Source organism: Ovis aries, chromosome 24 (genome assembly GCF_016772045.2).
Source record: "Ovis aries strain OAR_USU_Benz2616 breed Rambouillet chromosome 24, ARS-UI_Ramb_v3.0, whole genome shotgun sequence".
Classification (NCBI taxonomy): domain Eukaryota; kingdom Metazoa; phylum Chordata; class Mammalia; order Artiodactyla; family Bovidae; genus Ovis; species Ovis aries.
Window position 1 is genome coordinate 989,229 of NC_056077.1, and position 12,596 is coordinate 1,001,824.

General features: G+C 64.0%; 1 protein-coding gene across 1 annotated transcript in view; it reads left to right on the forward strand.

The window, feature by feature from the left end:
• Positions 1–9,918, forward strand: part of RAB11FIP3 (RAB11 family interacting protein 3) — a 59,109-nt gene extending 49,191 nt beyond the window's left edge. The window contains exons 7-14 of the mRNA XM_042239861.1: positions 537–630; positions 1,443–1,546; positions 5,341–5,481; positions 7,467–7,548; positions 7,981–8,118; positions 8,195–8,350; positions 8,472–8,612; positions 8,705–9,918. Coding sequence (XP_042095795.1) covers positions 537–630; positions 1,443–1,546; positions 5,341–5,481; positions 7,467–7,548; positions 7,981–8,118; positions 8,195–8,350; positions 8,472–8,612; positions 8,705–8,818 — 970 coding nt within the window. The 3' untranslated portion in view covers positions 8,819–9,918. The remainder of the gene's footprint in view (positions 1–536; positions 631–1,442; positions 1,547–5,340; positions 5,482–7,466; positions 7,549–7,980; positions 8,119–8,194; positions 8,351–8,471; positions 8,613–8,704) is intronic.
• The last annotated feature ends 2,678 nt before the right edge of the window (positions 9,919–12,596 follow it).

Below are 12,596 nucleotides of genomic sequence, written 5' to 3' on the forward strand. Positions count from 1 at the left end.
GCCTGCGGGAGCCCGTGCCCTGGCACAGTAGGGGTGCCTGGCCTCCTCGGGGTCACACTGTGCTGAATCTCTCGTGTGTCAGAGCCGCGGGCCTGCTCGGCCTCCGGAGCCCTGCGCCTGGGCCCCGTGGCTGCCCCCAGTGGTGTGCCTGCAAGTCAGGCACAGAGAGGACGCCGAAGGCCCGGTGTGCCCCCAGACGACCCTGAGCACGTTTCACCGGCTCGGGGGACGTGAGATTCTTTCATATTGCCGAGAGGGGTGACGTCCTGTTTTATTGCCCGGGTACAAAGTACCCGGTCCAGAAGCTGGCAGAGGAGGAGCCCGGGCCTGTGAGGCCTCCGCTTGCCCGGCGCTTGGCTGTGGCGTCCTGCCGGAAGGCCCTCCTGTGGAGACCAGCCCGCTGCCCCTAGGCTGTGCCTCTGCACGGTCCCGGGCTTGCTCATGTGCACAGGCCCGGCTGCGTGGTCGCTCCCCTTCTCTGCTCTCCTCGCCCCGCTGCAGGACCTCTGGACGGGCCTGTCGTTTCTCCTCCACAGGCACCTGCAGCAGTCGGGGGCCCTGACCATGGAGGCCCTGCAGGACTCTCCTCCGGGTCCCGTGGAGGGCGTGGACGAGGACATCGCCGACAAGGTGGGCCCTGGACTGGTGGCAGGGCTGGCGGGTGTGTTGGGCGAGGTGTGCAGAGCACAGTGGGCTGGCACTGTGGGGGCTGAGCAGACCCCCAGCAGCCCTGCTGGTCTCCGGCGGGCACTGTCAGAGTCGGCAGCCTCAGGTGAACAGGAAAGGGACACCTGTTCATGGAGAGCTGCTGGGGGGTGGCTGTGGCGATCCCGGAGCCAGGGCCCCGAGCCAGGCTGTGGGTGGAATCTGCTGCTCAGGAGAGGTTCCTAGGGGAGGGGCAGCCTCCCTCTGGCCGAGGTCACGAGGCTCAGGGCTCTGGGACGTGCAGGGGCCAGGTGACATCACAGCCCTGCCTCCTCCCCGCCTACCTGTCCACCCTCCTCCCCCCGCCTCCCCGTCCGCCCGCCTCCGTGTCCACCCTCCTCCCTGTCCACCTGCCTCCCCCTCCACCCTCCTCCCCCCACCTCCCTGTCCACCCTCCTCCTGGACCTGCCCTCTAGAGCATCTCAGCTCTGCCGAGCCTTCCCTTCTCTCCAGTCTGGTGGTCTGGTCGTCACACCTCTCACCACCTGCTGAGTGTGCCTGGCTCCCTGAGGCGGGCACGGCCAACCCTGGGCCTTTCTGTGCACGCACTGCCCTTGCAGAGCAGTGCCCTGCCCACCCTGGAGGCCTCACCCTCAGAGACCTGAGGGCACCGTGTGCAGCCCGCCCTCACTGGTGCTCACGGCTCTCCAGCCTGGTGGGTGTGGCCTCCAGGACCATCTGCCTGGGGCACGCACTCTCCCAGCCCCTTGTTCTCAAGCCACCATCTCATTCCCCAGGTCGTCTTCCTGGAGAAGCGGGTGTCGGAACTGGAAAAGGACACAGCTGCCAACGGGGAGCAGCACAGCCGGCTGCGGCAGGAGAACCTCCAGCTGGTGCACAGGTGAGGGCAGGGACGCAGGTGAGCACAGGGCACACAGGTGAGGACAGGGACGCAGGTGAGGACAGGGACGCAGGTGAGGGCAGGGACGCAGGTGAGCACAGGGCACACAGGTGAGCGCAGGTGCACAGATGAGCACAGGTGAAGGCAGGGACACAGGTGAGCACAGCACACAGGTGAGGACGGACACAGGTGAGCACAGGGCACACAGGTGAGGGCAGGGACACAGGTGAGCACAGGGCACACAGCTGAGGGCAGGGACACAGGTGAGCACAGCACACAGGTGAGGGCAGGGACACAGGTGAGCACAGCACACAGGTGAGGGCAGGGACGCAGGTGAGCACAGGGCACACAGCTGAGGGCAGGGACACAGCTGAGCACAGGGCACACAGGTGAGGGCAGGGCACACAGGTGAGGGCAGGGACACAGGTGAGCACAGCACACAGGTGAGCACAGGGCACACAGGTGAGGGCAGGGACGCAGGTGAGCACAGGGCACACAGGTGAGCACAGGGCACACAGGTGAGCACAGGGCACACAGGTGAGGGCAGGGACACAGGTGAGCACAGGGCACACAGGTGAGCACAGCACACAGGTGAGGGCAGGGACACAGGTGAGCACAGCACACAGGTGAGGGCAGGGACGCAGGTGAGCACAGGGCACACAGGTGAGGACAGGGACACAGGTGAGCACAGCACACAGGTGAGGGCAGGGACGCAGGTGAGCACAGGGCACACAGGTGAGGACAGGGATGCAGGTGAGCACAGGGCACACAGGTGAGGACAGGGACGCAGGTGAGCACAGCACACAGGTGAGGGCAGGGACACAGGTGAGCACAGCACACAGGTGAGGGCAGGGCACACAGGTGAGCACAGGGCACACAGCTGAGGGCAGGGACACAGGTGAGCACAGGGCACACAGGTGAGGGCAGGGACGCAGGTGAGGGCAGGTGCACAGATGAGCACAGGTGAAGGCAGGGACACAGGTGAGCACAGAGCACACAGGTGAGGGCAGGGCACACAGGTGAGCACAGAGCACACAGGTGAGGGCAGGGCACACAGGTGAGCACAGAGCACACAGGTGAGGGCAGGGACACAGGTGAGCACAGGATGCAGATCTCTTGCAGCCTACGGGGTGTGATCTGCCCCCTGGTGGTTCTCCCCTCAGGTTCTCTAGGCGCCACCCCCCATCCAACTGCTGGGGGCTGTCTCTCTGGGTGCTGGTGGGGTGAGCAAGGCTCTCCCCAGGGAAAGGGCAACAGAGGGCCCCTCAAGAGCAGCCAGGGCCACACTGTGCCCTCGGAACACCTAGCTGGGCTTCCCATCTGGGGGTGTCTGGCGTGTGCCCCCATTCCAAGAACCTGTCCTGATGCAGGATTGTATCAGGTCTGAGACCCCCCCCCTGGACTAGGAGACCGAGACTCGGGGTTCAGAGACAGTGCTGGGCCGTGGGTGGGGGCCGCCAGGGAGAGTGGGAGGGCGGCCAGACAGCTGTCAGATGACGGGCAGGCCTTCTAGCCTGATGGGCGTTAATCAGTCACCCACAGGCTGGGGAAAAGCCCGCCCTGCCCTGCCGTGCCCGCCAGCCCCTGGCCTGCCGTGTCCAGCTGCTGGGCCGCTCCTCCAGGTTTTGCTTGAGTCCCCTCGGCCTGCGCTCCTGGGGCTGCTTGCGGTTCCCAACCTGTGACCCCCACGGCCTTTTTTCCTGCACGTGACAAGTTACACCTGCATCCCCCACATCTGGTTTCTTATTCTCTAGATTCCGCGTCTTCGCCCACTTGGTTTCTAAACAGAGGCCCTGCTCAAGGCATAGGAGCCCGGCTCCCTAAGGCCTCATGTATCTGAAAAAGGCTTTGTGCCCCCCAGCACCGTGCCCCCCGCCCCCCGCCGCCACCGACGGGTGGCTGAGTCTGGGATTCCCCTGGGAGCCGGCCCGGGGCAGCCTGCTCTGCTGCAGTCTGTCCGTCTGTGAGCAGGGCCCTGACGCCGCTGGGCTCACAGCTCTGTGGGTCCTGCTCCCTCCCTCGGTGCTGGGAGGGCTTCGTGTCGACTCCTGAGCTGGGGCAGGAGGTTCTAGCCCTTAAATCTGGAAAGGGGCTCCCTCAGCTTCAGGAGGATAGTTCCTGACTCTGCAGTTTCTCCCGTTTTCTCCCAAGGTCCATAGTCCGTCTGCGCTGCTGTCAGTCAGGTGTTAGACCTTCTGAACCGTTCTCCTTTCCTTTCCTGTTCCCTGACTTTCTCGTTCTTTCTTACTGAATGATGATTCTTAGCTTTTTTCTCTCAGTTCCTCTTTTGAATTCAGAATTCGGCTGGGTGGAGTTTTAATTGCTAAGGGCTGCCTCTTGTGTGTCGCTCCTGCGACAGCTGCTGTTTCGTGGATGCAGTTTCTCTAGCCTCTGAGGGTGACAGGTGCAGCGTCTCCCACAAGACGTGTATCTCCTCTGGGTCGTTTTTCCTGTTTGCTCTGGATGTTTTATATGAGAGCTTTCCGGTGGTCTTGTGGTCTTCAGCCTATTTTGCACTCTTGGGCGCAGGCACCAAAAGGCAGATGAGAAGCCCCGTGTGCAGGGCAGCTGGGGGCACGCCAGCCCAGCCGTCCCCGGGTGCCCATCTCTGGGAGGTCTCCTGCAAGTAGACGTGGTGGTCTGGGAAGCAAAGGAAGGGCCAGGCCCCGCCTGTCCTGGCTCCCTCAGCCCAGGGGCCTCATGTCACCACCAACCGGGTGGCTCCCTCACCTTGGAGACCCTGTCTCAGGTCCCAGCGGCCTGCAGGTACCCCGGGAGGAGCACAGGAAGCCGGCGGGCAGCTCACCTCCTCCAGGCGCTCGATGTTGGCCTTCAGGCAGGGCGTGCAGGACCTCAGCTCGCTGTTCTCCTCGTCCAGCTGCTGCAGCCTGGGCACAAGAACTAGGCTGGGACCCACGGAGCTGTCCCCGACCGCCACACACGCCCACACAGGGGCCAGAGCTCCTCACAAGCCAGGAAGGCGTCCACACCGCAGGTGTGGGGAAGCCTCACGTTTACAGAAAAGCTGTCACCACCGAGCGAGTCCCTGGACCCTGAGCCCCTAGCGGGTCCTCGTGGCGTCTGCTAGTCCTTGTGGCGTCCGTCACACTCACACCGGAAACACGGGCGACCAAGCCACGGCCTCAGCCCCGGCGCCCCTTCCCGTCGGGTCCCCGCACCGCAACGCCATCACGGCTCCTCTGTCCCCTCGGGCTGCGGCATCTCTGGGCTTCCCCGCTCTTCGTGACCTTGACGTTCTGAGCAGGCCTGGCCCTGTGTGTGGTGGATGCCCCTCAGGCTGGGCTCGTCTGGGGTCCAGACATTCCGCCTGCCCCTGAGTTCTTGCGACATCCGTCTTCGCATCTGCCACACTCTTGCAACACCTGCCTTTGCATCTGACCTTGTGGGGGGCAGTCTGTGAACCACATCCCCAATCTGGAGTAGTAGGATGAGGTGCCCGGGGCCAGGCACATGGTGGGCTTGTCCCGAGAGGGTCTCCCAATCACACCCAGCAAGCTGGCGGCTACTGTGGGTGCAGGCCGGGGTGGGGGTGAGGACCCCCGAGAACAGTGGGGACTGTCCCTGCTGTCAGGACTGTGCCGGGGTCTGAAGCCCAGGCACCCTCAGTGTAGGGTGGGGCTCCTCGGGGGACACATCTCCTGCTTCAGAACCGCCCTTGATGAGAGCTGTGGCTGTGGGGGACCCTCCGGGCCTGCCTGTCCCTCCTCTGGGCAGGGCCACTCTCCAGATCTGGGCGCAGCGTCTCAGGACGGTCTCTCGCCCTCTGCCCGCAGAGCCAATGCCCTGGAGGAGCAGCTCAAGGAGCAGGAGCTGAGAGCCTGCGAGATGGTTCTGGAGGAGACCCGCAAGCAGAAGGAGCTCCTGTGCAAGATGGAACGGGAGAAGAGCATCGAGATTGAGAACCTGCAGGCCAGGTGGCGGGGGAGGGGAAGGTGGGGAGAGGGGAGGAGAGGCAGCAGGAAGGGGCAATGGAGGATGGGGGAGGGGAGGTGGGGAGGGGGGAGGGGGGGAGGGGTGATGGAGGATGGGGGAGGGGAGGTGGGGAGGGGGGAGGGGGGATGGAGGATGGGGGAGGGGAGGTGGGGATGGGGGAGGGGAGGTGGGTGGGGGAGGGGTGGGCAGGTTGGGGAGGGGAGACAGGACCAGCGGGGCGGGTGGACAGTGATGAGGAAGAGAGACAGCTGCGCGGTCAGTGCACAGCCCTTCACCCCAGGGCACGATGCCTAGGAACAAAGTTGACCCTAGGAACAGCGGGAAAACCTTCGTGAAGAAAACCCTGTGAAGGAAACGATTGTCAGGATCAAAGACAGACACCACCTGGACGTCAGCTCCTCTAATCTTTCTCATGAGGATGTTATAGCAACCAAATCAAAGTCACCATCTTTCTTTAAGGCAACTTGAGAACATTACCCTGGGCTCCCCTGCAGGCACGAGCCTTAAACAGTTAGGAAAGGGGAGCAGGCTCCACACACATGCCCACAAAGGCGTAAGAGGGGACCAGGAACTTAGTCTGAGGTGTCCACGCATGGGGACACATGCATCTCAAAACTGGCAAAGAACCTAAATGCCCACAGGCTGCTGGTCAGCTATGGGGTCCCTAACGAGGGTTCCCGCTGTCCTCCTGCAGAATTAGCGTCTTTGTGACTGAACGGCCCCACCTTCAGCCTTCAGCAGGTAGCAGCGATTCATGACTCCAGGCCCTTAGGCATGTGTTTATGTCCAGCTCTTAAGGCTGGAAGATAACATTTGGACACATTTTCATAGTGGTGGGCGGCAGGAGGGGCTGCACGCAGAGAGGTGCTGGGGTCTCCCTGGACAGAGGCCTCCCGGGGGCAGACCTGCTGCGCCAGCACCAGGGACAGCCTTCTTGCTGGACCTCGGCACAGTGGGGTCAGTGGACTTCGGGAGAGCCTCTCCGTGGGGCCCTGTGCACTGGCCTGTGGGTGCCAAGGGCAGGCCATCCTGCTGGTCGAACAGGCAGCAGCTGGGGCCAAAGGTGGATGGGGCCTCGAGAGGCCCTCAGAGCGAGACAGCACTTGGGTCACTGGCTGCCCCATGTACCTCAGTCAGCAGCAGCTCCTTGTGCCTGGACCTGCAGCCCTGGGGGTTCAGGGGCATGAGGGCTCCTGGGAGAAGAGTGGGCGTGTGGCTGGGCCAGAGAAAAAGCAGCAGAGGCGGGGAGGCACTGGAGCAGTGGTGCATCATGAGCTCTGGGTAGGCAGAGCTGGGGCAGAGCAAGAGCCTCTGAGGCTGAGCCCATGAGGAGCCCAAACAACACTCAGAGAAGCCCCCTTGGGGGTCCCTGGAGCCTGGATGGGGCCCGTGACCAGAAGACAGAGGACAGACGGGAAAAGCAGAACCTGACCAAGGAGACACCACCCAGTGGTCCAGGTCAATGTCACGCGGGATGTGAAGGGCACCCCGCTCTGTGGGGCTCTTCCCAGACCCACAGCCTGTCCAGTCACCGGAGGACCCCAGACGAGCCCAGCCTGAGGGGCATCCACCACACACAGGGCCAGGCCTGCTCAGAACGTCAAGGTCACGAAGAGCGGGGAAGCCCAGAGATGCCGCAGCCCCGAGGGGACAGAGGAGCCGTGATGGCGTTGCGGTGCGGGGACCCGACGGGAAGAGGCGCCAGGGCTGAGGCCGTGGCTTGGTCACCCGTGTTTCCGGTGTGAGTGTGACGGACGCCACAAGGACTAGCAGACGCCACGAGGACCCGCTAGGGGCTCAGGGTCCAGGGACTCGCTCGGTGGTGACAGCTTTTCTGTAAACGTGAGGCTTCCCCACACCTGAGGTGTGGACGCCTTCCTGGCTTGTGAGGAGCTCTGGCCCCTGTGTGGGCGTGTGTGGCGGTCGGGGACAGCTCCGTGGGTCCCAGCCTAGTTCTTGTGCCCAGGCTGCAGCAGCTGGACGAGGAGAACAGCGAGCTGAGGTCCTGCACGCCCTGCCTGAAGGCCAACATCGAGCGCCTGGAGGAGGTGAGCTGCCCGCCGGCTTCCTGTGCTCCTCCCGGGGTACCTGCAGGCCGCTGGGACCTGAGACAGGGTCTCCAAGGTGAGGGAGCCACCCGGTTGGTGGTGACATGAGGCCCCTGGGCTGAGGGAGCCAGGACAGGCGGGGCCTGGCCCTCCCTTTGCCAAAAGGTAAGAGGCCCTGCCTGACTTCTCAGGGTACTTGAGCCTAGAAAGTTACACTTAGATTAACCCCTGATTTGATCCAGGATGCTGTCCTTGAGGGGCTGACTTCAGCTGGGCCTCTGTGCGCCCTGAGGACACCTGGGAGCACTTGGGTTCAGCCCCTGCTCCTGTGTGGGTCCTACCTCCCCCCCCAGAAACAGGGAGCTGGGCCTGGGGGAGCTGTGAGGGACCGCAGCATACAGGCGTGTCCATGGCAACCTTTTTTTCTTACAGGAGAAGCAGAAGCTGCTGGATGAGATTGAGGAGCTGTCCGTGCGGCTCAGTGACGAGCAGGAGAACAGGCGGAAGCTGGGGGACCGGCTGAGCCACGAGAGGCACCAGTTCCAGAGGGACAAGGAGGCCACCCAGGAGGTGAGCAGGGGCCGCCCCCATGGGTGCCGAGACGGCCCAGAGGCCCTGTGGCCTGGCTGAGCCCACTCCCCCGCAGCTGATCGAGGACCTACGCAAGCAGCTGGAGCACCTGCAGCTCTTCAAGCTGGAGGCTGAGCAGCGGAGAGGCCGCAGCAGCAGCGCGGGTCTGCAGGAATACCACAGCCGCGCGCGGGAGAGCGAGCTGGAGCAGGAGGTCCGCAGGCTCAAGCAGGTGCGCTGGGGCCACGCCCGGCGGGAGGGCGTGTCCGGCGGGAGGGCGTGTCCGGCGGGAGGGCGTGTCCGGCGGGAGGGCGCGTCCGGCGCACCCGGGAGTGACGCGCTGCGCCCCCTAGGACAACCGCAGCCTGAAGGAGCAGAACGACGAGCTCAACGGGCAGATCATCAACCTGAGCATTCAGGGCGCCAGGAGCCTCTTCTCCACGGCCTTCTCGGAGTCCCTGGCCGCGGAGATCAGCTCAGTCTCCCGAGACGAGGTAACGGCCCCGCCCCCGCGTGCCCCACGCGGCCGCAGGCGTCCGCAGTCCAGGTGCCAGGCACCAACCCTGCGCCCCCTCAACCCCCCCAGCTCATGGACGCCATCCAGAAGCAGGAGGAGATCAACTTCCGGCTGCAGGACTACATCGACAGGATCATCGTGGCCATCATGGAGACCAACCCGTCCATCCTGGAGGTCAAGTAGCCGCAGGAAGGCTCTACCCAGCTCGCGGGGTCTCCTTCGCCCAGCGGGAGGACACAGCTGAGCCGGGGTGGGGCCGGACGGAGGGGCTCCAGGGCAGTCTCAGGCCGGGCGAGACCCTCAGACCTCCCGCGCTTCCCACCCGGTCGGGGAGGAAGGGAAATGGGTCCCCCAGGGGTGCTGCTCCCCGCTGCCACCAGGCACCCTGCCTGGTGCCGTCCAGGCCTGCACTGCCCCTGGACTGCACACAGGCCCCAAAACTCTGGCGCCAGACGTCGGGGGAGGATAGGCAGGCGAGGACAGTGCCATCGGGGTCCCGCCAGGCGCTGCTGTGCCCCCAGCTTTCCTGGGCTGTTTGAGCCGGCACCCAACTGGAAGGGGCCCCTTGGTCCAGTGTGAAGCCTGGGGGCCTGCAGGTCACAGGGCCGTGCCCCCAGCCGCACCCTGGCTGCGCTAACCCTAAGATGTGAGAGCCACCAGTGGGGGCCACTGACTCTGGGGGGCAGGCCCTCTTCCCCGTGCGGATGCCCACTGCCCCCAGGCGTCCGCACGTCTGGAGCCAGCTTCCTCCAGGAGTCAGAGGTCTTCAGGAGTCGTGGTTCCTCTGCCAGGCACGCTTTGTAGGAGGCCAGGCAGGGCTGGCCCCCAGGTCCACAGGACAGGGCCTTCCTGGCATCTTGGGGGCTCCGTCAAGGAGCAGCAGCATCACCCCCCGGGGCTGCAGGCCTGCCCCAGGGCCTGAATGTGGCCAGGAGCCTCCTGGAGGGGGTGGGGTGGGGGCCCTGCTGGTGCGAGCATGTGCGTGAGGGAGTGTGTGTGCGTGCGCGCGTGTGAGAGCATGTGTGTGGCCCTGTGTCCTTCCACCCTCTGCGTGGCCCACCTTCTACACTAAGGTTTAAGATGTTGCCTCGTATTGTACATTCTGGGGAAAGCCTTGGGTGTAAATCAGTGTAAACTTGGAGGAGAGATTTTTCTATCATGTAGAGTAGGTATTTTTTATAGATTGAAGGTTGATCAATTTTTTAATACTTCCAAGAGAGAAAACTATCTGTGTATACACATGGAATATATATATATGTACAATAATAAACACTGGAACTCTGCTCCCCGCCCTGCCATGCCCCGCCACACAGCCTGGGTCTGTTTCTGTGAACCTGAGCTGCCCCGAGCCTTTCTCGCAGGCGCTGGGCACTGACCTGCACGCTCACCCTGTTTTCACCCCAAGAAAGAGCTCCCTGCCACGCGGCAGCAGCCTGGAGACACGGGATGTGAGCGCCCAGGGGCCCCAACGCCAGTGAGAGGCAGTGCTGGGGGGCTGGCCAGAGGCTCCCCGCAGCGTCCTCTGAGCTGGGCAGCAAGAGGTCTGGTCCGGCCAGCCCCTCCCAGAGGCGGTGTACGGAATTGCCCCTCCAGACTGGGCCCCCAGGGGAGCCCAACCAGGGCACCTCCTGGGCCAGGGCGATACGGTGGGGCCTCAGGGCTGTGTTCACGGTAGGACATGGGCCTTGAGTGTGGCCTGGCTGCTGACATGGTGCCAAGGGCCAGCTGGGAAGGACCCATGGGCGTGTAATCATAGATAAAGAGGGCTCCAGGAGGGGCAGGCACACTGGACCCAAAGGAAGACACTGGGGAGGCACAGGCCCTATGAAACTGTGGGGGAAGGCTTGACAGGGGGGCAGGGCGGGAGGGCCCGGATGGTTCTAAGGGTGAGTGGCCAAGTCTGACTTGAAGGGGGGTGTCAGCCAGAAGTCCCCAACACTCGATTGCCTAGCTAGGTGTTTGCGACCCCCAGCACTAAGGTGCCTGTGTACCGGACACAGGTGGAGACAGGCCCTGCCTGACCACCCAGTGGGGCAGAGAAGGGCTTGAGTCAGGGCTGCTAACCACGTGGCTCCAGGTGACCGCAGGCAGGCCTGGCCTGCAGGAAACAGGGCCCCTGGCCTGGTCCGCAGCTAGGCTGGGGCACTGGAATCAGCTGCCAGGGCCTGGGCACTGTGGGGGGCAGTTTGAGGGTGTGGATGTGTCACAGTTCTGCCTGGAGCCTGCTCCCTGGCCAGGATTCCAGGGGGCCTGGAGAGGATCAGGCCCCCACGCTCCTGGTGCTGAGGGGTGGCTCCCCAGAGTCGAGAGGGCCTCACCGAGTTCAGTAGTGAGGCTGGGACTTGTACCTGCCCGCCCACCCCTGGCCCATGGTCACATGGCCGGGGCAGCCAGGGAGGGCAGCACTGCCGGGCCTTGGGCTGCAGACTTCACCCCTAGGCTCTGGGTGGAGCTGTGCAAGGAGGGGAGCTCAGCGCTCAAGGTGCCCAGCAGCCATAACGGGTAAGGGCCTTGTCCCCAGCCTGGCGGCACTGAGGGAGTCTGCTGGCCTGCGACGGTCAGTGCCTCTGCTTTGACACTGGGTTACGTCCTGTAGGGCCCATCTCTGCCTGGGAGGAGAAGCTGAGTGTGTGGGGAGGGCTCACTCTGTCAGGTAGGCCAGAGCCAGGCAGGGGTTCCTCCCTGAACCCCGCTGTCTCTTCCCCTCCTAAACGCAGGGGCCTGTCCACAGCCCTGCTGGTCCCAGCAGCCAACACTGAGGCCCCTACCCTGGCCTGCAGGGGTCCCAGCCCCCTCCATACAAGGTGGGCTGGGAGAGCATATGATGCGGCAGGGCCTGGCTGCTGCCCAGGACCAGCTTCCTGGCGAGCTCTTTACAGGACCGGCCCAGAAGGATGTGCACTGAGTGCAGAGAGGCCGCAGGGGACACAGGAGGCCGGAGGGCATCTCTCCCTGGGGGACCCTCCACTCTCAACCCCAAAGCAGATCCTGTCACGCTGCTAGAGCTGTGGAGCCAAGGTCTCAGCCTGTTCATGACGAAACTGCACAGGGCAAGGCTCTACCCCTCCTGCACAGCCACCCTGGCCCCAGGCCCCTTGTGTCCCACACGCACTGCCCGGCTGTGGCCGAGGCCAGCTCAGGCCTGTCCGTGCTGAAGGGTGGCCGCTCTGCATTCCCAGCCCGGGGGCCCCAGTGCCTGTCGCTCCGTCTACTGGAGGTTCAGAGACCATGGGACGGAGGCCCCATAAGGGGATCTCACAAAACAGGTGGTTACAGGTCCTTACGTAAAACCCTGCCAGAGCACAGGTGTGTCCAGTCCTCAGCCTGCTGGCCTCAACTGCCACTTGCCTGTCACACCAGGGAGGGTCCCTGTGCCGCATCCCCGCAGACTCTACTCAAGAGCGTCCAGGTGTCCCTACTGCTGTGTCCTAAAGCTGAGAAGAGCATGGGGGAGATCTGCCCCCAGGGTCTCCCCTCCCCTCCAGGCGGCTATCTCCTGAAAGTCACCCTCTGCTTTGCAGTTCCTTCCCCAACAGGGACTAGAGTGAGCTGGCAGGAACCTGCCTCAACTTCAGCTGTTTTTCTTGTTAGGAGGCTACAGGGCTGTGGACATCAGCTCTGACCCAGTCACCCCAGGCAATGCACAGGGAAGGAAAGGGACTTGTGGTCACTGAGCCACCACTAGGAGTCAGCCCTTGACTCCGTCCTCAAGTGATTCTGCAGGCACCAGGCCTTGGTCAGAGGCCTATCACTGCCACCTTCGTGCAGGTGAGGAAGCTGGGGGCAGCCTGAGTCCCGGCGGGCTGTGTCTAAAGCCAGAGCACCTGGGGTGGGGACGCAGCTGTCCTGGCTGCAGCATCTGGAGAGATGGAGGTTTTCCAGGAGCCCTGAGCGCTGTCCCGGAAGGTCCTACTGACCGGACGCTGGCGCAAACATCACCTAACTCCCCGTGCAGAGCTCC